The sequence below is a fragment of the Cynocephalus volans genome, chromosome 16 (genome assembly GCF_027409185.1).
Source record: "Cynocephalus volans isolate mCynVol1 chromosome 16, mCynVol1.pri, whole genome shotgun sequence".
NCBI classification, from domain to species: domain Eukaryota; kingdom Metazoa; phylum Chordata; class Mammalia; order Dermoptera; family Cynocephalidae; genus Cynocephalus; species Cynocephalus volans.
In genome coordinates this window covers 3,977,140-3,999,626 of record NC_084475.1, presented here as the reverse complement: position 1 = coordinate 3,999,626, position 22,487 = coordinate 3,977,140, and the positions used below count along the sequence as shown (strand labels likewise).

The window sequence follows — 22,487 nt, the reverse complement described above, 5'->3', positions numbered from 1 at the left end:
GAACTTTCAGAATGAGAGAACAGAGCTGTGGTTACTAGAGGTGAGAAAGGCAGGGTGGAAGAAGGGCTAGCAAGAAATTTGTTAATGGATACAAGGAATAATCACATTCTGTAATGATGAACACGCTAATTATCCTGATTTGATCATCACATATTGTACACAGGTATTTCTGTATCCCACAAATATGTTTAATCAATTATTTTTCAATTAAAAAAATAAAAAATAAAAAAATAAAACATTACTATAATAGTAAGAAATGTAAACTTGGTAAAAGTAACCAATATCACCTTTAAAAGATGCAAAACACTTTTAGTAACATGTTTCAGGCTTTAATAAAAAATGTTTAATCAGATCAGCAAAGCAGAATTTACTTTCAAGTACGTGAAAAATCTCATTTTACAAATTATCTGCTACAACTTCATTTGTATTAACTATAATATGTGTACTTAAGTATGTAAATAACTAGAATTTAAACCTCAAAATGTTAGTAGTGTTTATCTCCGACTGGTGAGATTATAGAGCATTCTTAATTTTCTTTCTTGTGCTTTTCTGTATTCTCTTCAATGGACATTTCATCGTAAACTTGAAAAAAGTAGTTTTTCAAATGACTTAACTGACTCCAAGCACCTGCTTCTTCATCAAAGAAAAAAAAGAAATTGAAGTTCTAAATCTCACTACCGACTTTAACATAATTGCCTTAGAAAACTACCTCAAGTTGAAGCTAGTAAGAATACAAAGCTTAATCCCTGGGCCTATTTTCTTAAAGGTAAAATATTCTAATGCTGACCTTAAAAAGATTTAAATACTTTCTCTGTACTTTCATTTTGTGCAACATTTAAGGTAGACACTATCTATAAAATGATTTAAAACACATCTAATGTTTTTCAAAATTGAAGAATTGATAGTTACAAAGACACTTTCAAGTTCATAGCATAAAATGGGACACCAAATAAGTAATTTATATATTTTCTAGAAAAAAACCAACACACATATCCCACATGAACTATAATGATTCTTAAAATAGGAGACAATCTGGTAACCCATAATTTTATTTCACTGAAATTTTATTCATGTATGAATATGCAATAAATAAACAACCCACAAGCATGACATTACTTAAGATACTAAGAATCAGAAAGACCTGATCCCAAAAGAAAATGTTTCTTTAAAGACCTATATAAAATAACTAACACCTTCAATTTGCCCAGAAAGCAGTAAATACAACTTTCTCCATAGATGACCTCTATCTACTGAGTCATAACTTTGCTAGGACCAGATACTGATCTTCATTACCATATATAGAAGGACACTGTGTTTTCCCCTGTATTCCACTTTAAAAACTTCTAAACCTAATGAAGAAGGAAAAAGTGAAATGAAACGTAATGTAAAATGGTTTCTAAAACCTCTATCTCCAAATATTTTAAGCTCAGCTCAACTCCGGGCAACTAACAGAATTTTATAAATTTTAAATTTGTATATGTAAACATATTTCCTACTACATTTACTACTTAATGTTTATGACTACTTCATACTATCACATTTTCCAGGGCCAGATCTAGGCTATACTGTAAAGACAGCAAACTCTTCATTAGCCTTTCTCCTTAGGGACAACCAGCGTCTTCATGCTCAGATGTAGACACTTAGTGCCCTCTTGTGTTCTTTTCCCTGCATCCTGGTACAATTCAGATAAAGCTCATCTCCTAGAGCACTCAGCCATCCTAATTTTCTCTATTTCATCTCCCATACGTCTCATATTTGTTGTCCATTAGAAAAATTATTAATCTGAGTTAATGTAATAATAGAGGGTGCTAATAAATCCTAACAATTTAATGCATTAATCCTCCTAAGAAATACATTTGCGAGTTAACCTTTCCCAAAGAGAAAAAACTATGGTGAAAATGTAGCACCACATAAAGAAAATATTTGGGGAGGCCAGGCTTTTTATTTTATTCCATTTATTAAATGAAATAACATGAAACTTGTGTTTGAACAGATTTAAATATTTTTCCATCTTGGACTGAGCCACTCTTGAGACTTAAGGAGAGGTGAAATTTTCCGGTGGAGGGCAAGTATCTGAATTGGGCCACGACGACTATACGCACACCCTACTGCAACACAGCTTCTTATTCTATGTATTTAGATGTACTACATGTTGGATTATAACCTCCAAAAATAATTTTACATAGAAAAAGCTAAATATAACCTAGCCAAATGATGGATTTTAATGTTCATCAACAACAGCTTTACTGCCCCAAATGTCAAATAACCTATGCTAAGTCGACTTAGATTTGAGGGGCTTTATGCTATTGCTTCCAAGCCAAGTACACCATGATAACGGAGATTGTCACATTTCCTACGTATCATACACACACATACACACACACACGCTCTACCAACAATAAAAGCAAACAAAATAAACAACTTATCTTCATTAAACTAAAAACACAGCAAAAATGTTAGCTACTCAACTTTTACTTATGAGCTAAAAAAGATGAGAATCTGAAGCAAACTAGTTATCGATGAATTTATCCTTCAATAAATACCACCTTTTAATTTACAGTAATTCCATACATGTGATATTTTCTTATTAAATACAACTAGATTCTACTTAAAATAATTATTGCTGCTTTAATTGTTGGTCTTCCAGAATGAAAACAAAGTATGGTATAAAAACCTGTGTTAACAGGCCACACCACTTTTTTGTTTTGTTTTTTTTAATGCAATTCAAAAATCATTCAAATAGCTTTGGTTATGGTTATTAAAAAGTTAAATAGCATAATTTCATTTTTCCATGCCTACGCTCAACTAAAAATAAAAAGTAAGTGGATTATGATTCACAAGTGTGGTTAGAAATTAATTTATAAACAATAACTATTCAAACAACCTGGGTATGACATATTAGTTTGTAAAATGGCAAAACTAAACATTAATTCATTTAACAAAGAAAGGAAATGGTATAATAAACAACCATTTAATGATTCTTTATTGTTTTCTGAAGAAAAGGATTTTTATTCCCCCACAATCCTGTATTTAAGTATATTTCATGTCCTTATATATACTCAGAGGACTTTTCCATATCAACTTAAAATTTTCTTTGCTTCTTAAATGGTAGCAAAAAGTTGTAAATACGAATTACATTTTGTTGTAGAAGTCATTTCCATATTTCACGCTTCTTTACTGTATAGCTTCTATGAAATTACTTGCATAATCACAGTCAAAATCTTATTTCCATAAAGAACTGTCACTGCATGACTACTCTGCCATGCAAAATATACTAGAATTTAAATTAAATTAAATTTGAATTCATCATATTTATGTTATTTCATCATACCAGCTTTTAAAAGTACATATCAAAATCTACTCAGGTTGTAACAAAATTTTTAACAAAAAAACTTAAAAAAGGATGTCTTTCTCTTTACTTAACGTTTAAGAAATGAATGGTCAAAGATTTTACATTTTCCCTTAATTGAAGTGGTTTCTTCAAAAGACATAACCTCCAATGCCAATGCACAGTTAAAGATTTTGGTATTTCCAAAGTTACTAAAATCTTTACAGACACCTTTTCTTAAGAATAATAAAGTATGACACATATATATAATAAGCCTTAAAAAAAATACCTGAGAGGTCTTGCCTGGGGATTGCCTGCTTCTACATAGGGATGTAAATAATCCTTTATGTAGAGATCAGCAGCACTATTAGAATGGGTGCAAATGAGAATCCTGCTGAAATAAATGGTGCAAATAAAAAGAATGATGAAACACAAAACTATTCAAGCAGTATAATACCAAAAAAAGCAGTGGTCTTCTTAATAGTATACATTTCCCTCAACCTACTCAGTAATCTCTAACATATTATTCAATGATTCTTTAGGAAATTATATTACTCTTTAAGTAAAAAGGAAGTTCCCCCAAATTATTTTTAAATACATCATATTAAAATATATATATATATATGTTTATATTTAAATCCAACTCTTTGGGCTCTAACATATATCACAATTCCTTGATGGCTATTTAAAAACGATTATTGTCATTCCCATTTTTTAAAAACAGTATGTTTTAAGAGAATTCAAATTTTAGTGCTTTGGGGTTTTAGTTTGGGTTTTTTCTTTTCTCTGTTTTTTTTTTTTTTTTTTTTTTTTTTTTGACTTTTAAGAGCTGGATGAAAATTGTCTTGTTAGCCTTCGTTTTGTATCTAAAATAAGAACAGAGGTATTGCCTACCAGTGAAATATGAGCACACATCCCACCCTCTCACCTAGACTCCTGTTGCTGCAGTATATGTTTGACGGCCTGAGCTAGAGTGAATGTTTTGCCTGTCCCATAGGGTCCGATGATGAGAACAGGCGGCAGCTGTATTGAAAGTGGAGTGGTAATGGCCAAAACAGCCTCTTTCTGTTTTGCATTTAGGCGAGGATCCAACTGCTCATCCCATTGTCTACAGAAAATAAAAATTTACGTTATTTTAAACACATGCATTTTATTAATGAATACAACATGACACACAAGTATCCCGAATTTCATTGAACCATTATAATTTCTGAAATAATACAGTATCTATAAAAACTAATGCTTATTCTAAAACTACTTTTTAGAAAATTCCCAGTAGAGTCAGCATAGGGTGTTTTACCATGTAAATCACAACTAACTTTAATTATCTTGTTCTATTCCAAGTGCAAAAAGATTTTGATAACTAATCTAAAGAAATCACACATTTTTGGTTTAGCTGCTGCCAAGTCCATAAGTAGTACTAACAATGTTTCAAAAATGTAATTTACCTCTGTTTTTCTGATAATAAAGTAGTAGTTTCTTTGTATAGCAAATAAAATGCAAAAGGGAAACTAACTGAATTTCAAATTCTAATCCATTCAAAAATCTCTTAGCAAGGTTTAAAATTAGGGGAAGAGAAAAACCTATGTGTCCCTGGTTAAGTAAGAGACATCAAATTTTTACAAAGATCTTAATTTAGAAATAGCAGTTTTTAAAAAAAGGTACCAAAACTAAACAATATAAATTATTCTCTAATATTTTTGCATGTGCACACACACACACACACACAAATAATACAAATATATCATATTTTTCAGGTTAGAGAACACTTGTTACAGTAGCACAGATGGCCCCTGTAATATGATCTATCTTAGCAGTGTCCCTTCTATGACTTGGCCAAGTTTTGAAGATTTAAATGGATAGCAGATGCTGGAACAGATCAAACCAAGTGGAGAATCACCAGCATTCTTTCTCACAACTACAATTTAAAATACTAACTATCACAACAACTATGGTAAAAATGACAGGGATGTGAACCAAAATAGGATGGGTGTGTAAGGAGACTCTTGGAAAATGTGCAAGAAAAGTGCCTAGAAAATACTGCTGAATTAGGAGAACAGGGTTTAGAAAGGAAAATTTCCTCTCTGTGAAGCTATACTCTACTTAAATCAGAAGCTATTTACTTATGGAAAATCTTAACACTTTCATTTTTTAAAAAAATTATACCTAATGTTATGACAGATAATATGAAACCAACAAAATTCTCCTTAAAAAATGTAAAACCTTAGAAAACAAATTCTGACCATATAAACACGCCATTACTTATTTTTTTGAAATTTAAAATTGTTTAAATTATAACAGCAACAACAACTCTGAGCAGTGGCGCTAGATTTCCTGAAAGCTGCTCACTAAATCCCCAACATTTTACTTCAAAGAGTCGCTCAGCACTAGCTGACTTATTTAGTCATAATCCTGCCAGTATCTACCAATGTTCTATCTTTTATAAATGAGGAAACTGCTTTAGGTGATTGCTAAGTCCTGACCTAATAAATACAGCAGATGCTACAGAGCGGTTACCCCAAAACCATTCACAGCACCCTTCTCTGCTTTCCTCTGCTACTGAGCCTCCATATTTCCAGCCTCCTTGCTGGAGACCCAATCCTGGTCAATTAGATGCAGCAAGAAATCCCTCAGAAAGGCTTCTACACCCAGTAAAACAAAAACAAAGCCTCACTAGTTAATTTTCTTAAACTAGAAGAAAGACCTTCTCGCTCCTTCGCCTTCCTCCTTCAGCTGGCTGGAAACAGCTTGTGGTAAATACAACTATAGCAGCCATCATATAACCATGAGGTAACAAGCATCAAGAAGGAAAACAAAACCAAATCAATGTGGCAGAGAGGAGAGGGGGACCTTGGTCCTTGATGGCACTGCTGTGCCACTGTAGCAGCCCTGAACCTGTGGGCTTATACCTCTACTTTTTAAAGTCACAGTTAGCTCAGTAAAACTATTACTTGCATCCATACCTGACCACTGTGAATCTGATACCTGACCCCACGGGTTCTTTTATCTATACATAGAGATAGCAATACTTGCCTCAGATGGTTATTTTAAAGATCAAATGAGATAATACATACAAAGCTGTTTAGAAAAATAATTGGGCAATAAAAGCTCAATTGATGTTAGCTTCTGTTACTACAATGTTTTCTTGGGATTTCAGAAAAATGAGATATTACTTGACTAGTACACACTTAAAAAAAAAAGTTTAAAAAATACCTTCTAATCTTTCAAATCTGGAGACTTTAATAACCTTAAGAATGAGACAGATATGAGATTATATACATAAGTACAAATCTAAGAGATTTAATAACAGATTTACAGTTACAATTCTGAAATATGTCAATATCTGTGTATTTTTCCCATTCTGGTTATCATTTGTTTCAGTGTAAATAAATGCTTCAGAGCAGATCAGAAACTATCAATGGCAGTTGTCTCTGTAATTTCTGGCCATGAATGATGAATATTTACAGGAAGCCAATGAATAAAATAAATTGTATTTATTTATCGTACCACCTGCTTAATAAGGCAAAAAAGATTTATAACATACGTGATAACAGTGATCTCTGATTTTCACAATTTACAACAATGTAAAGTGAAATAAACTAAAATAAAATTATTTTATTCCCCCAACAAATTAATTCAAAGTCCTTTCTTCTCCTGGCCTAACGTATCAATATAATTAATTTATAGGCTACATGTGCAAGAACAATTTCTCAACTTCATTTATCTATCCGTATTTCACATTATCCTAGAAATGATTGTAAATGGCTAATGGTTTCTCAGTATGTTCCTAGACACAGATACTTCGTAATTACTGTTTAAATTACAGTGGTATGAAGTCTTTTCCTGTTTGAAAGTTTCCTGTTACTTGACATTTTCTTAGCTACTTTTGTGGTTAACTCTTAGTAGTATCTGAATACACTGTGATATATACAATATAATTTTCAGAAAAGACCGTATCAAGTAAAAACACCTAAAAGTTGGCTGGTACTGTCTCATAATTGAAACCCAGTTTTCTTCTTTAAAATTGAAATTCTTATTAACTTAAGTGTGTCAAATATTAATAATTCGTAAGACCCTGTTGGTGCTCAAAGATAAATAAGATATGGTCTCTTCCTTTACAAAGCCCAGAGTCTAGAGAGAAAAGTAGAAACGTACACAACTGACAAAAATTAATTGGAGAGAAATTATACTTGAAAGCACAAAACTGACTGTGCCTAGCACATGGCAGACACTCAATACATTTTGTTAAAATAATGAAATGGAAGCGTCAGGCTCATCTACTTGAAGGAGAGAGCACATGAGCTAGACTAAATCTTAAAGGATAGGGAGATCTTTAATAGACTAATAATATTGGGCAAAGATCATATCAGAGACAGGAAATCACTTAAAGAGACAGGGCTGGGGTAAGGAGGAAATGGTGACTTGTTAACAGGTATATAGTCTCAGTTTTACAAGATCAAAAAGTTCTGGAGATTGATTGCACAACAATGTGAATATATTTAACACTACTGAACTGTACACTTAACATGGTTAAGATGGTAAGTGTTATGTTATGTGGACTTTACCAAAATTAAAAATTTTTAGAAATAAGAATAACAAAAGGATAAGGAGGCAAATGGGTACAGGGCAAATTAAACAAGCTTCAGGGTAATTCAATATGACCAGAGCGTGGGGATTTAGAGGGAAAAAGAGAATGTTGAGTAGAAAAAGAAAAAGAAATCTGAAAAGACACTGTTAGAAAGCACAGTCCATGAGACCACGTACTAGAGCTTTGTATTAGGCTGCTCAGACTTGATGTACATACCAAGGAGAAGCCTTCAGAGATTTGAGAGCAGTGAAATAACATGACTATTTGAGAAAACCCACTCTGGAAGATATATGTGGATTGGACCAGAGGACAGGGACACAGATGACAGGATAGAAGACCAGTTGAAGGCTACTGAAATAGTCCAGGTCTAAGTTAAGCATTGGCTATAAGAATGGAAAGAAGGGAAGGATGCAGAGAAGCCAAATCAAGAGTGAACTGAGGAGATGTCACTGGATTTTTACAATTGGTAGATGACTGATTACTTTCAGGAGAGTGAGCAAGTGGAAAACAGAGATTACAGAGTGAATAAATAAGAATGCTGGAAATATTCAGACTATTCCTTCTCAAGAGTTTTGGCAGTAAAAAGAAGAAAGGGGATAGGGAAGTAAGGGTAAGCAAAAACAAGGGAGAAATGATTCAAGTTGTATGTTGTAAGGCATATTTTCTTTTGCTCTGTTTTTAGGACCAGAAGAAAAGGAATGTGAGGGGAAGTGATGTATGCCACTTCTAGACCTGGCCCATAAAAATTCCCCACATGATTCTCTGTACTCATTCTTCCCCTGTCTGCCAATTGGACGTCAACACCCAGGGTGACCTTGGAAACCACTTATTGAAGATACCAGAGCTTCCATCAGTCATGGAACAGGGCCAATCTACTATGATTGGATTGACACAAGTGACAAATAAACTTCTATTGTGTAGAACCACTGAGCTTAAAAACAAAACAAAACAAAACAAGGTACATGAGCTAAGCCTGGGCAGCGGCCACGGGGATAAAACCCAGTGAAAAAGATGAAAAGAAAAACGCAGTCATACAGCTATCACTGCTGTCTATTCTTGAAACAACACAGGAGTATCTTATTTAATTACATACAAAGACGTGCAAAACAGAATTTAAGTAGAAAAATATTTACACAACCATTAACTTGAACGCAGTTTCTGAAATAGTATCATCTATCATACTTTCTCCATTTTGCTAAATTACAAAAATGTCTTCTGTATTCAAAATTTATTTTAAATTAACTATTTGAACCACATTAGAAAGTCCTTAATTTTCCCATTCAACTTCTACTCAAAAATATTCCTAAATTGCTTGACATCTTATCCAATCAAGGCTGTTGAGAAAAGCAACAAAATTCATTTAGACTCTAAGGAAAAAGTGAAGAAAACAGATGATGAACCTCAAATGTTTCGTTCTAAAGGTTCTTTTACTTTCCTTTATTAACTAATAAAACGTCACCTGAAGGACACAGGTGGACTTTCTTATAAAGGATGCTTAAGTTATTTGCCTCAGAGAGATAATTTAACATTAACATAACTTCCTTTAATACGACTCCTGTTGTACCTGTTGGGACTCCAAGGAATGGTGGGTGTCATGCTGATGTCTGGGAACAAAACCTCGCTGTCCTTGACCCTGTCTAGCGCATAATGCATTTCACAGAGGGGTAGTCGATTTAATTGAAACTGAAGTTCGACCTGAAATACAGAATAAATGTCTGTTTTAAAAAAGGCATTAAAGCAAACATCAATGCTGGCAGCTCACTAGAATACCTTCTGGAGGCAACCATTTGCGGGGACAGGTTCAGAGATTCTTTTAAAGTGTAATCACATTCTAATAGTAATTATTATGAATAATATTTGCTCTGTTTATTTAGTACCAGTGCTGTAATAAGCACTTTACATGGATTATCTCATTTTAATAGTACCAATGATGTATATATTATTATTAACCTAGTATTACATAGTAAGAAACTGAGGCACTTGTAGATTACTTAATCTCTAGATAAAGGTTATCTGATTCCACCATTTCTATGAATACATTTGATAAAATTAGAACATCAGTAAAATATCATGTCTTGAGTGATAACCAGCCCTATGACACTATATCAATTTACTATGAATAAATAATATTCACCATTTTATGTTTAAAAAGAAAAAAGATTAGCCTTCTAGTTAAATATGGCAGATTGAACACATAATTCACCTAAAAACCCATAAAGACAAAGAGAACAGGAGCATATACAACAGATGAGAGATGTCCCAGAATGTAGCTTGAAGTAATTTCTTTTAATCTGTTCTCCCATTGCTAATTTAAAACTCTAATCAGAAAGCCCAACCTTGTATAAAATTGGAACATTCTAGATGTTACTTAAATTAAAAAGAATAAATTTTCTCTGGGAGTTCCAATTTGCAACCTACCAGCATAAGACTTCAAAGTCAGCTGGCCACTTAGCTCAGCTGGTCAGAGCCCAGCCTTATAATGCCAAGGTCAAGGACACAGGTTCCAATCCCCACAGGGGGCAGCCACCAAAAAAAAAAAAAGAATGAAAGAGTTCAAAGTCAACTGCACTTTTGGTTATGGCAAGAGAACGAAAACCAAACCATAAGAAAGATATCAGCTGACAATGAGCCTGACAGACAACCTTGGTTAAGCTACTGCCTTCAGACGTACCTGTGCGTCACAATCAGGCCGAAGATTAAGTTCTTCACAGCATTCCCTGGATATCCTTAAAAATATATATTCTTTTGTTTTTTCTTCAATAGTAGCTTCATAAACCTTCTCTTTGGTTCCCTGGGTCTGTACTAACTTCTCTTTAGGGACTGGTAATAAATAAACAGCATTGACTTTGGTCATCACCAGTCGACCAGCCAAAGTATCTTCAGAAAGTGTTTCAGTAAGCTTAAAGCGACCAAAAAGCTGTCCATTCTGAGCATACTTTGCACCTCCAGCAACTCCAGTGAGCATGAAGCTTGCTAGAATCTGCAATTGCACTTTAAGGTTGAACCTAAATCAGAAGTAGAAAACTAGTTTGAAAATTTTACATCAAAATCATAAAAATTAGAAGAGTAAAACACAATAAATCAAAAATAAACACCAAAACTTAAAACCTCATATCAATTCCACTCTGTTGGGTGAAAACTATATACTATCTTTCATCCTTTATTCCAAGCTGGAGACAACCAAACTTTTTAAAAAGTGAATAAACTCCCATGCAAGTTACAATGAGATACAAACTTAATTGTGTTGAAGAATATGCACATTCACAAAAGCCTAAATATTTAAAATGGAACTAAATATGATTGCTTAATAAAATGAAATATTATGTATTAATATGAAAGTCTGTTTAAAAACACCATAGGATAATTAAGGCTTTAAAATCACCTGGAACCAGAAGGAAACACTCTACATTGAAACTACAATGTACTTTAAACTGATTGCTTTCCAAGAAGGTCGTACCAAAATACTCTAACCATAAAATCTCCCTTTCAGTAATGTTAATGAATAACAGCCAGAATAAATTTCCACTCATGGCTACATGAATGGAAGGCCTTATGCAGACATTATGGAAGCAGAAGGTAAAGCCGATCTTATTCAGCAATGGTCAGTGCACTCATTCACACTTCCATGTGTACACGAGAGTATGAGAGAGAGTGTGTGCATGAAAGAAGCACAGGGAACCAAGATGAATTTACACAGTCAAAAAATATAAAGTACATAAAGAAAGATTTAAACTAATTGACAGTTCTCCTTTGCCACTCTGAAACGATGCTGGAAACGGTAAGACATCTTGGTAAGGAGGGGAACATTTTCTACTTTAAAAAATCTGAGTAGAAAAATTGTTTTAAAATCTATATATTATTTTGTGAAAAAGACCTGTCTTCTTTTCAGATCTTCTTTGGTATAGATAAACACCAAGAATGCCTTATAAATCCTTAAGGGAAAAAGAAAAAACACTTTTTAAAAACATAAATTTCTCTATTGGAAATGTGTGTATTGCTTGCAATATAAGAAAACCAAATACTCTAATTAAAATATTATATTAAAAACTTGAACATCCATTTATATATTTTAAAGTTTCAAAATTATAAGGGTACTTATGTAAATATAGAGAAATATTTTACAGAAATAAAAATATTTAATGAAAATAACATATCTGGATAGCATTTATACCTTTAATAAGTCATAAAAGTTTACAAGCTCCAGTAGTCATTCTAAAATACGTTTACGCCCACAAATCAACAAATTTACAACTATAAAAATGTAACATCAGCCAAGCTAGGGCCACTGGAGCTCAGGTGAAGAGGAGGAGAGACCTATGGAACTCATGAAGGTGGGAGAAACCATAAAGAAAAAACTGCTCTCAGCGTTTCGGGCTGCAGCCGCTTTAATGCTGGAGGGCACGGGGCAGGAGCCAGCAGAAGCCGCAGCTGTGCCCTTCAGATGGAGTTACTTGGAGGCGAAAGGGAAGAAGAGGACTTTGGTGGCCCCCAGGACAGCAAGACCACTAACAGGGTTCCTGTGGACAAGGAGCCAGAACAGCTGAAAAAGGGGAGCCACTCAGAAGCCGGTGAGTCATTCATTATAAGGGACCAGCACATGGCCCATCCCAGGGGAAGTGTTTGGAGCACAGGAAGTGGGGAGACAGGCCCACCAGGGAGAACACTGGGACACAGCAAGGACAGCTGATCTGCCCCCCAGTCAGTGCAGGACCAGTCAGAGATGACTGGTTGGGAATGCTGAACTGCATGGGGTGCAGTTCGATGAAAAAAACTCAGGCCCAGATCAGAGTTTCTACACAACCCAGGTGCACTGAGTATCTGGAGAGCCGGAAGTACCTATAAGGTCAACCATTAAACCCTGAGCTGCACAAGAAGCCTTCCCTAGGGAAACAGCAGCAAAGCAGCAATTTACCTCAACCACACAGCTCAAGTACTGGTTCCCACAGGAAGTTCCCCCGGGTCAGAAGCAAGCAAAGGACAAAAACTTAGTTCTGGCCCAGGCACACCATGAATGCCTTGGGGCCCACCAGGGGATATGAGGCATGGAGCCAGAGGCAGGACCCCCGCCCACAACCACACACACCGCCAGCACCTCAAGGCCCCACTCAGGAACCTGAGGATTGGAGTCAAGGACCATACCCCACTCCCACATACTGGCATACCACCAATACCTAGGACCCTGCCTGGGGAGCCAGAGCTAGCAGCCAGGGACAGGACCCCCTTCCCACAACCAGGCATGCCATGACAGTGACTTGGGGCCTGCTGGGGACCCGAGGCATGGAGAAGGGGACCAATACCCCCTCCCACAACCAGGCACCTCACGCCAGCGCCTTGGGGCCTACCTGGGGACCTGGGGTATGAAGCGGGGACCGGACGCCCCCCACAACCAGGCACTCTGTGCCACCACCTTGGGACCTGCCCTTAGACCCAGGGCATGTAGAAGGGGACCAGACCCCCTCCCACAACCAGGCACCCTATGCAAGTGCCCTGGGGCCCACACAGGGACCTGGAGTATGTAGCCAGGGACCAGACCCTCCTCCCACAACTAGGTACCCCATGCCAGCACCTTGGGGCCTGCCCTGGCACCTGGGGCATGGAGAAGGGGACTGGTCCCCCCTCCCACAACCAGGCACGTCATGCCAGCACCTCGGGACCCACTCGGGGACCCAGGGCATGGAACCGGGGATTGGACACTGTCCACAACCAGGCATACTGCCAGCACCACAGAGCAGGCCAAAAACATCTCCTTCATGTGGGTGGCCCACCACAACCACCACAATAACCACGGCTGCCGTGAAGGCAGCTAGATGCCACAACCACCACCCAAATGGTCTGCCAGCCATTCGAGTGAGACGACACAAGAACAGTCACCAGCAGAGATAAAGAAAGGAGGACGATGTCTGTCTCCACAGAGCCATTTCATAGTGACGGAAAAGACATCTGCTCTATGATAGTATTGGGGGACCTGATCATGCCTCTCACCACTGGACAGATCATTTAGGCAGCAAATCAAAGTAACCACTATTCTTTCAGAGGGAGAGAAGAAATCTAGGGGGACTAGAGGGGGGAGGGGGAGAAGAAGGAGGATGAGGAGGGATTGGACAAGGGGCATAAAGAATAATCACAATTTGTAACAATATATATGCTAGTAATATTGATTTGATCAACATATCTCAATGTTGAACCCCAAAAATATGTATAATCAATTTTGATTCAATAAAAATTTTTTTTAAAAAAAGAATTTAAGAAACAAACAAAATAAATAAAACACGTTTACAATTGAATCCTTAAGGTTCCAAAAAGATGCATATATACATACTGAAGTTAACATTTAACAATGTGGCTTTATATGAGAACCAAATGAATTCTAGCAGCATTTGCTTAATACATATATGGGATATGTGGAATTTCTAAAAATCACACTATATATTCTTCTCTGCACATTTCACTAGATCCAAACTAGAATAGTAGGATGGTAATTTAAAGAAACATAAATTGTATGTTATCTAGTTATGTTGGACTCTTTAAAGACTGGAATGTACACTAAGGATTTACATAAAAATGTCTCAAAATGAAAATTAAACAAAACACTCCCCCCGCTACATATAATCTGTGTTCACCTGCTTTTATAAATAAAATACATGCTTTTAAAAAGAACAGAAACCCTTATGCTATTCATGCTTCCTCAAATGAAGTTAAAATTTTACTTTACTTTTACTATCTATGTAACATAAGTGAGACTTGACGTCATTAAAACGTTCTCAAAGTGAAGAGACTCCTTACAGGGCAAGAAACTCTTGATTCACAAAGGACCTACATGTTGCTAAAGGTGATATACTGTTTTATACCTTTCCCCCGACTATGCAATAACTCTCCTCTTTCTATAAACTCCCTCTTCCGATGACTTCTGTAAAGTAATACTCTTCTAGTTTTCTTTCTACCTTTCCAGCTGCTCCTCCATCTTCCATTGAAGCACCAACCAGCCCCTAAAATCTCCACCCTTCCCTCTTCTTACTAGAAGTCACCCTCCCCCAGATTTCTCAGCCAGGGCTGTAAATCCAACTGTAAATTGGACACCTTTGTTCATATGCCCTTCAAACTCTGTATATGCAAAACTGAATCACCATCTGACCTCCCCAGTGTGGCCCCCAAGCCAATCCTCCCATGAACGAGTATTATACAACTTAGGGAATGGCACCTAGGTGGCCAGTGGACCTAGGTGTCCAAGCCAGAAACCAAGTCATCCTTGACCTTGTCTCTCTCACCAGCCTGCATTCCCCCATCATGTAATCACCAAGCCCATTAGCACCTAATGGCCCTGTTAGTTTCTCCTTGTCCCAATTAATCTGTGTCAACACTTTTAACTTGGATTACTACAACCTTCTAACATGACTTCTTGCCTCAAACCTATTCTCCACAGCACCATCAGAGGACCTTTGAGCAAGTGTGATGATAAGCAGCTTCCTCTGGCTCTGAGGATAAGGTTGAAGCCGGTTTCTCTCTCACGTGACCCAGCCCACCACACAAACGCCCTCCATTGTACTATAATGATCAACTTGCAGCTTCCCTCAAACTCTATGCTCTTATTCTCATATCCTGTTCCCTTTAACTAAGTACTTGTGCCCTCCTCTTAACCTCACAACACTTATTGTTTTTTAAAACTCAGCTCAAATACCATCTGCTCCCAAAAGCAAATGTGATTCCCTCCTTGACTTGATTATCCTCTTTCTCCTCACTGACGTGGCACAGATGGCTCTCTCATGGGACACTTGTGCATTCCTCTAGCAGAGTGATGATCATACTGTATTATAACCCTGTATTCATGGGTCTGTCTCCCCTACTGAATTACAAATTTGGGGGGGACAAGGAAACATATTGTTTGCCTTAGAATCAGCAGTGACTAGCCTAGAACCTCACACTTAATATACTTTGTTCACTAAATTAATTTTACATTTTTTATAATAATCTGATTTTTTCCAGGCACCATAATCCCATTTCAAGGAGTTTATATTATGCCTTAACAAATTCTTGAAATCCTGTGATATATTTCTCAACTATCTTAGGCAATATATTAAAGTTTCACTGTTATATATATTTTAGAATCCGCCATCCCAGAACACTTGATCACAATTCAGCAGGTATGAAAAATTAACCTCACAGTTTTAGAGCAACAAAGAATCCTCTTGTGACATTTATTTTTTTTTCTCTCGTGACATTTAGCTGTGCCCTGCAACAAATCTCTTGAGATAGAGACACTAGAAAATAAAAACCCAAAGAAATACAGCTTTTCCCACGGAAGATTCATCACATTTTCAAAATGCAAATATTATAGACTTGCTAGTAGAAGTTACAGCTACTAATATTTAATTTTTCTACAAGATTGGTAGGCTAAAACTAATATTATATTAGTAATCTCTCTTAACTATTAAAATAATATGCACTTATGCATTTTTTGAAATGCACTAACTCAGAAATACCTTAAAATACAAAATTTATCCCACTATTAACAAAGGGATTTCTTAAGAAGAAAAACCATCTTTCCACTGTTGCATGCCACATTTTGAAATCAATCTTAATTAAAGCTTACATAATTCCTAACCTTTTGGGGAATGGCAGAATAATAGCCAATCGAATTTTCAATGAATCTAAAACCACACTTCTAGCTAATGAGAATATGGCTCTATCAACTTTCACAATAATTATAACATATCTCTTGATTGTAACTTTAAGAAAATTTCAAAGCTATGTAGTGGATTTCACTTCATGTAATTTCGCTATAAGAACAACAAAAAATCAACCAAAATAAGAAGACAACCCCTGGGTTTACTGCAGCAGAGCAAGAGTACTGAGGTATAACCAACAGAAGCTGCACCCATCTTAATGATGAAATGTTCATCCCCACACGAGACTGTCCTGCCAGCTGTGAGCTCGGAGAAGCCAGGCACGAACAACCAGATGAGGCATACCGCGGCACAGCTGAATGAACACAACAGCTTCAGGTCCATTTCTTTTGAAAATGTTCTCTTATAATCAAACAGATTTCACTTCCAGGTAGAATCATTATTGAACGCACATGAACATATGGCTGAGGATAAGTATTTCAAAAACAAAACAAAACTGTATCTCAAAAGAACTCTGAAGCATTTTCTAAAACATAAATGGAATGAAATGTAGCAGTATCCTTACCCCTACACACATCTCACACTAAAACTTAATATAAGAAATCTTTTTTTCTAGACTGCTCTGAAAAACCATCTCTTTTAAAAAAGAAAAAAGGTTAAACTCGATTACTAAATGCAGCCTCAAGCCAAATATATTGTCTAATCTTAAGAACTTTCATTCAATCTACTTTCAAGGAAAGAATGCTAAGATGACTGTGTAAAAGTACTTACCATCAGAATGTAAAAAACCAGTATAAATTCCCTTGATACTACTTTCATGATTAGTATCACTGCTTAAATTGTCAAAGTTCATCAATGACCAATATACTCTCCGGACCTTGGGAAATATCCTAACAATTGTGTGTTGGTCTGACTACAATGTCACAAAGAAGCATATTTTAGTGTATACAGAAATATGCACACATTACTGTCAATTCACGTCCAAGTCATTTACAGAGATGAGTCCATTTACGCACACCATTGTTTTCTACCTCTAAACTGGGTCTCAGACCACAACAAAACATTTTTCACAATTCTAACGGTGACTTGGGTTTATTCTGATGACTGGTATTGAATGGACAAGCAAGATAACCCAATAAGACACACTAGAGCATGGCCTAAGGGCCAAATCCAACCTTTAGACTGTTTTTGTATAGCCCTTGACTATGACTGAATTTTACAAAGGAACAAAACAAAACCAAGAAGATATGTGACCGAGACTGCATGGAGTCCACAAAGCCTGAAACAGTTACCATTTGGCCCTTTAGAGCAAAGGTTCACTGAGCCCGGCCCTAGACCACAGTTAGTAGCTACATATAGGCCTCCCCAAAATCCATTTTTTAAATATGTCTTGGTTATGTTATTCGTGCTTAAAGAATTAACAATCAGATGTGCATTAAATTCAAGGTAACATTAAAATGTACATAACTATTAAGTTTAAAGGGTGAAGGAGAAAACAAAGTGAACTTTTTTAAGCAGCATATGAAACTTTGTCTAAGACTTTTGAAAATCTTTACAATCTATGTTTGTTATTTGTCCCTTGCCTACCTGCTTACAGACACCCTCTGAGATTTCTAATTACTAATAGGATTTGCTTCTTTGTACATGTACCAGTTCTGTACTGTACGTCACTAAATTTTACAGGCCAGCCAAATTCAGAAGTGTAATTTACCAGCCTTCACATCAGGGTTATTTTTGGGTAAGAGTATCACTGGAAATTGTCCAAAATTCTCTGGCACAGTAAGTACTTGTCACATGTGAGACTTGTAGCAATAAATTATCATTTCTGTCTTTAAGATCCTTCAAGCCTCTTGTACAGTTAAGCATATTTAACACATCAAAAATGATCCTACGGATTTACATTCAATTTGTAAATATCCCTGTTTGAGTTTATAACTATGATTTAATTTTAAACATTAAAAAAATAGAAAAAGCTCCCACGTTCCTATAAAAAGACTATACACTATCTTACCACTGTCTTACCACAGTGTCTACATTCTGTCTCACCATAATCTCTTCTTTCCACACCTAAGAACATTTTTATATCACGAGCATCAAGGGCTGTAACTGACGATATGCCAGGTTCCTTTATGTTTCTGTTTGCTTTTTCTTATTATAAGAGTAATGTGTGGTCAAGGTAGAATATTTCAAAAGTAGCAAAAACTATTATAACATAGACACCACCTGTAATTCCACCAACCAGAACACTTTAACTCCTTCCAATATTTTTATAAAACATGTTTGTGTGTGTGTGTGTGTATATATATAATGTATATACATACAAAATTAGAATGGCAATAGGTAAGGTTTTAAAACTAGCATCTCCACTATATTAAAAATTCTTCAAGAATATAATTTCAATAATTACATAACATTCAATCGTACAGCTATATCATAATTGATTTAACTTATTCTTCACTACTGTTTTTTTTTTTTTGGCAGCTACCAGTACAGGAATTTGAACTCTTGACCTTGGTGTCATCAGCACCGTGCTCTAACCGGCTGAGCTAACTGGCCAGCTCTTTCTTCACTACTCTTTGAAAAACATTTCTGTACAGAGGTCTTTATCTTCACCTCCCCATAAATAGAATTACTACACCAGAAGCTTCAGACTTTCTACAGGTCCTCCATATACACTACCAAACAGCTCTCTGGAAATATCAAACCAACTTAGTCTGCCACTAGTGCTCATTTCATATTGCTGATATTTCCTAGATACTCTTATATCGGCATGGAAAGCCCTTGCAAGGTGTTCTCAGAGTAAACTTTTAACCATTTGATCAGTATCTGACCTCCACAGCTTTGTAGTGTTTCTTCGTTTTTCCATTCAGACAAGTTTCCATTTTTAGAAGATTTTTAATATAACAATCCATAAGCTTTTATGGTCTTTACTTGTAAGTTCTTCTTTATTTTTTTACTTGTAAATTCTGAGCTAATGTAATGATTTATAAACTTTAATAACTTATTAAACAAATATATAATATATAATTTCTTAATTTCTTATACAATACTCAAAAATAGTCTCCAAGATTCTAGTAAGCTTTTAAGCTCTATTTCACTCAATATTTATGATTTGTTATAGTGTTCTTTCCTAAGGAAAAGAAATCTATGATAATGTAACTAATATACATGTACACTAATAATGTGAATAATGTACATGATACAAGCCACTATCCTTGCTATTTAATAACTATGTCATTAGAACAGACACAACTGATGGGAGCCTTTTAATAGACCATCAATGGGCCATGATTTAAAGTCTTAGAATAATGAAAAATATACGAGTAATATATTCTATCTGACTTTGTAAATTTTATAAATTAGATACTTTCAAAAGTTAGATCATTTTATCTATAAATAGAATAATACAAGGTATCTTCAAGTTGTCACTTACTCTTACTTTTCTGAATATACCCTTAATGAGTGTTCAGTATCTGTTAATAATATTAATGATAAGATACTAATAAGGTAGCTTGGAGAAGAAAAATATGTTGGTTAGGCTGTATTTAAAAGGAAAACTACCTATAAAAATGTACTAATGTCTCATAATTGCAGTTCAATTTTTAAGGCTTATCCTCATTTTATCTAAAAAGTAGAAAGCTAAAAAAAAATAAAATAAAATAAAATAAAAAGTAGAAAGCTACTACCAAATGCAATTTCATTAACATCTTCCTTCACTTAAACTTTCATTTCTAAGATTATTTTTCCCAAAATGATTCGAATAAGCTTTTGATGTAAGCACTTGATCTTAACTTGTGGCATATGAATAAAATGTAAAATATGTTAAAGCATTCATAAACTGCTATAAAGCTATTTATTACTGTCAAACGGTTTTCATGAAGATCTAAATCATTTCATTCTTAACTTCCAAAACATGTGGTCTCCTTCGGTTTTTGTACATCTATTCAACAAATATTCATTGAGTGTTTGCTATAACTACCACTGACTGAAAGCTCTTTAAGAGCAGGAACCACTGATTGCTACTTCCACAGCATGGCAAAGAGCTTGTACCCTAGCAGATGCTGAGTAAGGTCTTGTGGAAATGAACTATGTGCTAACACCAGGGATACCAAGATGAGCAGAACACAGTTCTTGCCTTAAGAAAAAAGTATTTCATTTAAAGACAGAATACAACTATCGAATAACAACTGATTTACTACCCATCTTCAATTAGGCATACCTCTGTTTTAAAAATTAAAAATACCATCTAAAGGGGAGATTTAAAAAAAAAAAAAAAAAGAAGAGTTTCTAAAGAAACTTACTTGCTGACTTCTTTATACTGGGCTATCTCCTCAATATAAAGAAGGTCATGCAACCTTGACTGATAGTTGGTCTTGGTCAACGATTTGTCTAAAACGGACTGGGTAAATAGCTGGTCAGCAGAGAGAGGAATTTGGTATCTGATAAGAAGGCTCTTTTCCAAGTCAGTAGTTTCATTAGGTTCAAAATCTATAATAGTCTTAGAAGAAGAATCCCAACGCTTAGCTGTGGTTACTAGCTGTTGTTTTGCATGCATCAGGTATTCAAGATCTAAATGGAAACAAAAAACACATTTATAAAGGAACACAACATTAAATTTCTCAAATAATTCATTACATATTTTGGTAAGAAAATTTTATATGCTAGAACCAAAAGTCTTAAAAACAGAACAATACAAAAACCCACTGACAGTGTATTTTCCCCATATCAGAAAATTTTTGGTCTATTTTAACAAATAACATTAATAGGAATGTAAAACATATATATATTTTTATATCAGGCTAGGACACACCAGAAAGTTATTAACATTTTAAAAATACAGATTAACATTAAGAACTTTTCAGTCAAAAGAAATCTGATTTGCAGGAAGAAGATATGATAAATTCCTCATAATGTAAATTTTATCAGGTGATAATCACTTTTCTCCTCCTACTGCCAATAATAGTGCCATTATAAAAAGAGAAGATAAAAAAACTGTGAATGGTTAGACCTTTTCTTGTGTGGTACAGTGAAACTATCTGAAAGTCAACTTAACTACAAATGAAAATCTTTTAGAAAATACTCATGTAAAACACTGCTAATTCTTCATTAAAATGTGATACAATGCCATTCAAATGTCTTTTCTGAAAAATCCAGTTTAGTCTCAGTTAAATTATACTGTAAGTAGGGCACAATGAGAAAAATGAATGACTGTTAAGTTCTGACATTGCTGAAAAGAATATAGCACAATAACAGCACAGGGTCAAAAACATCATAATAAACTGAGCACGGGGTCAGCTCACTCTATCTGTAGTGCATATTATTTTTCTATTGGGCGACATGTGCATAAACCTATAAAAATGAAACTTAACTAAAGGAAAAAAAGTTTCTTTACTGGCTCATTAGGCCAAGATCCTGCTTTAACATAATTGGAAAGATGATTTCATAACTCAAGTTAAAATTTTAGAAAGAAATAATAAAAAGTTTAGACAAAGATCAGTTAGTCTCCAAAGTACAAAGACAAATTATACTAAACTACCTTTGAAATGAGAACACACCCATAATTGCCATGTCTTGCTTAATGAGCAATTTTGCAACATTTAAATGTTACATATACATTATAAATATATAAGAATAGTTATTCACCAAGAGAAATTTCTCAATAGTAACAAATAGCCTATCTTAACATCTTAATAAAAAGAGCCAAAAATACAAAAGCCCTAATTTCCAACCTTTCCTCTTTGAAAAGGTATTTTTATATGACAGTTTTATTATTTCTCAAATGGCAACATAAATACAACTATAATTATCAAGATGTAAAGATGATCTGCTCATTAAAACTTTGCACTTTTAAAATGCTCTTGATTAATTGTCCGTTTTTGCAATAACCTTACAAAGAGAAGTTTCCTAAAGTAAACTAACCACATTTCTTCCTAAATCACTCTAAAATTGA

General features: G+C 35.1%; 1 protein-coding gene across 3 annotated transcripts in view; it reads right to left on the bottom strand.

Moving 5' to 3' along the window:
- Positions 1-22,487, bottom strand: part of HELZ (helicase with zinc finger) — a 140,687-nt gene that overhangs the window by 67,444 nt on the left and 50,756 nt on the right. The window contains exons 13-17 of one of the 3 annotated variants that reach the window (XM_063080739.1): positions 20,839-21,106; positions 10,588-10,921; positions 9,481-9,611; positions 4,257-4,436; positions 3,618-3,722 (exon numbers count right to left, since the gene is read on the bottom strand). In XM_063080739.1, the coding sequence (XP_062936809.1) occupies positions 3,618-3,722; positions 4,257-4,436; positions 9,481-9,611; positions 10,588-10,921; positions 20,839-21,106 (1,018 nt within the window). The remainder of the gene's footprint in view (positions 1-3,617; positions 3,723-4,256; positions 4,437-9,480; positions 9,612-10,587; positions 10,922-20,838; positions 21,107-22,487) is intronic. The other 2 variants (XM_063080740.1, XM_063080741.1) reach the window with 2 other exon arrangements.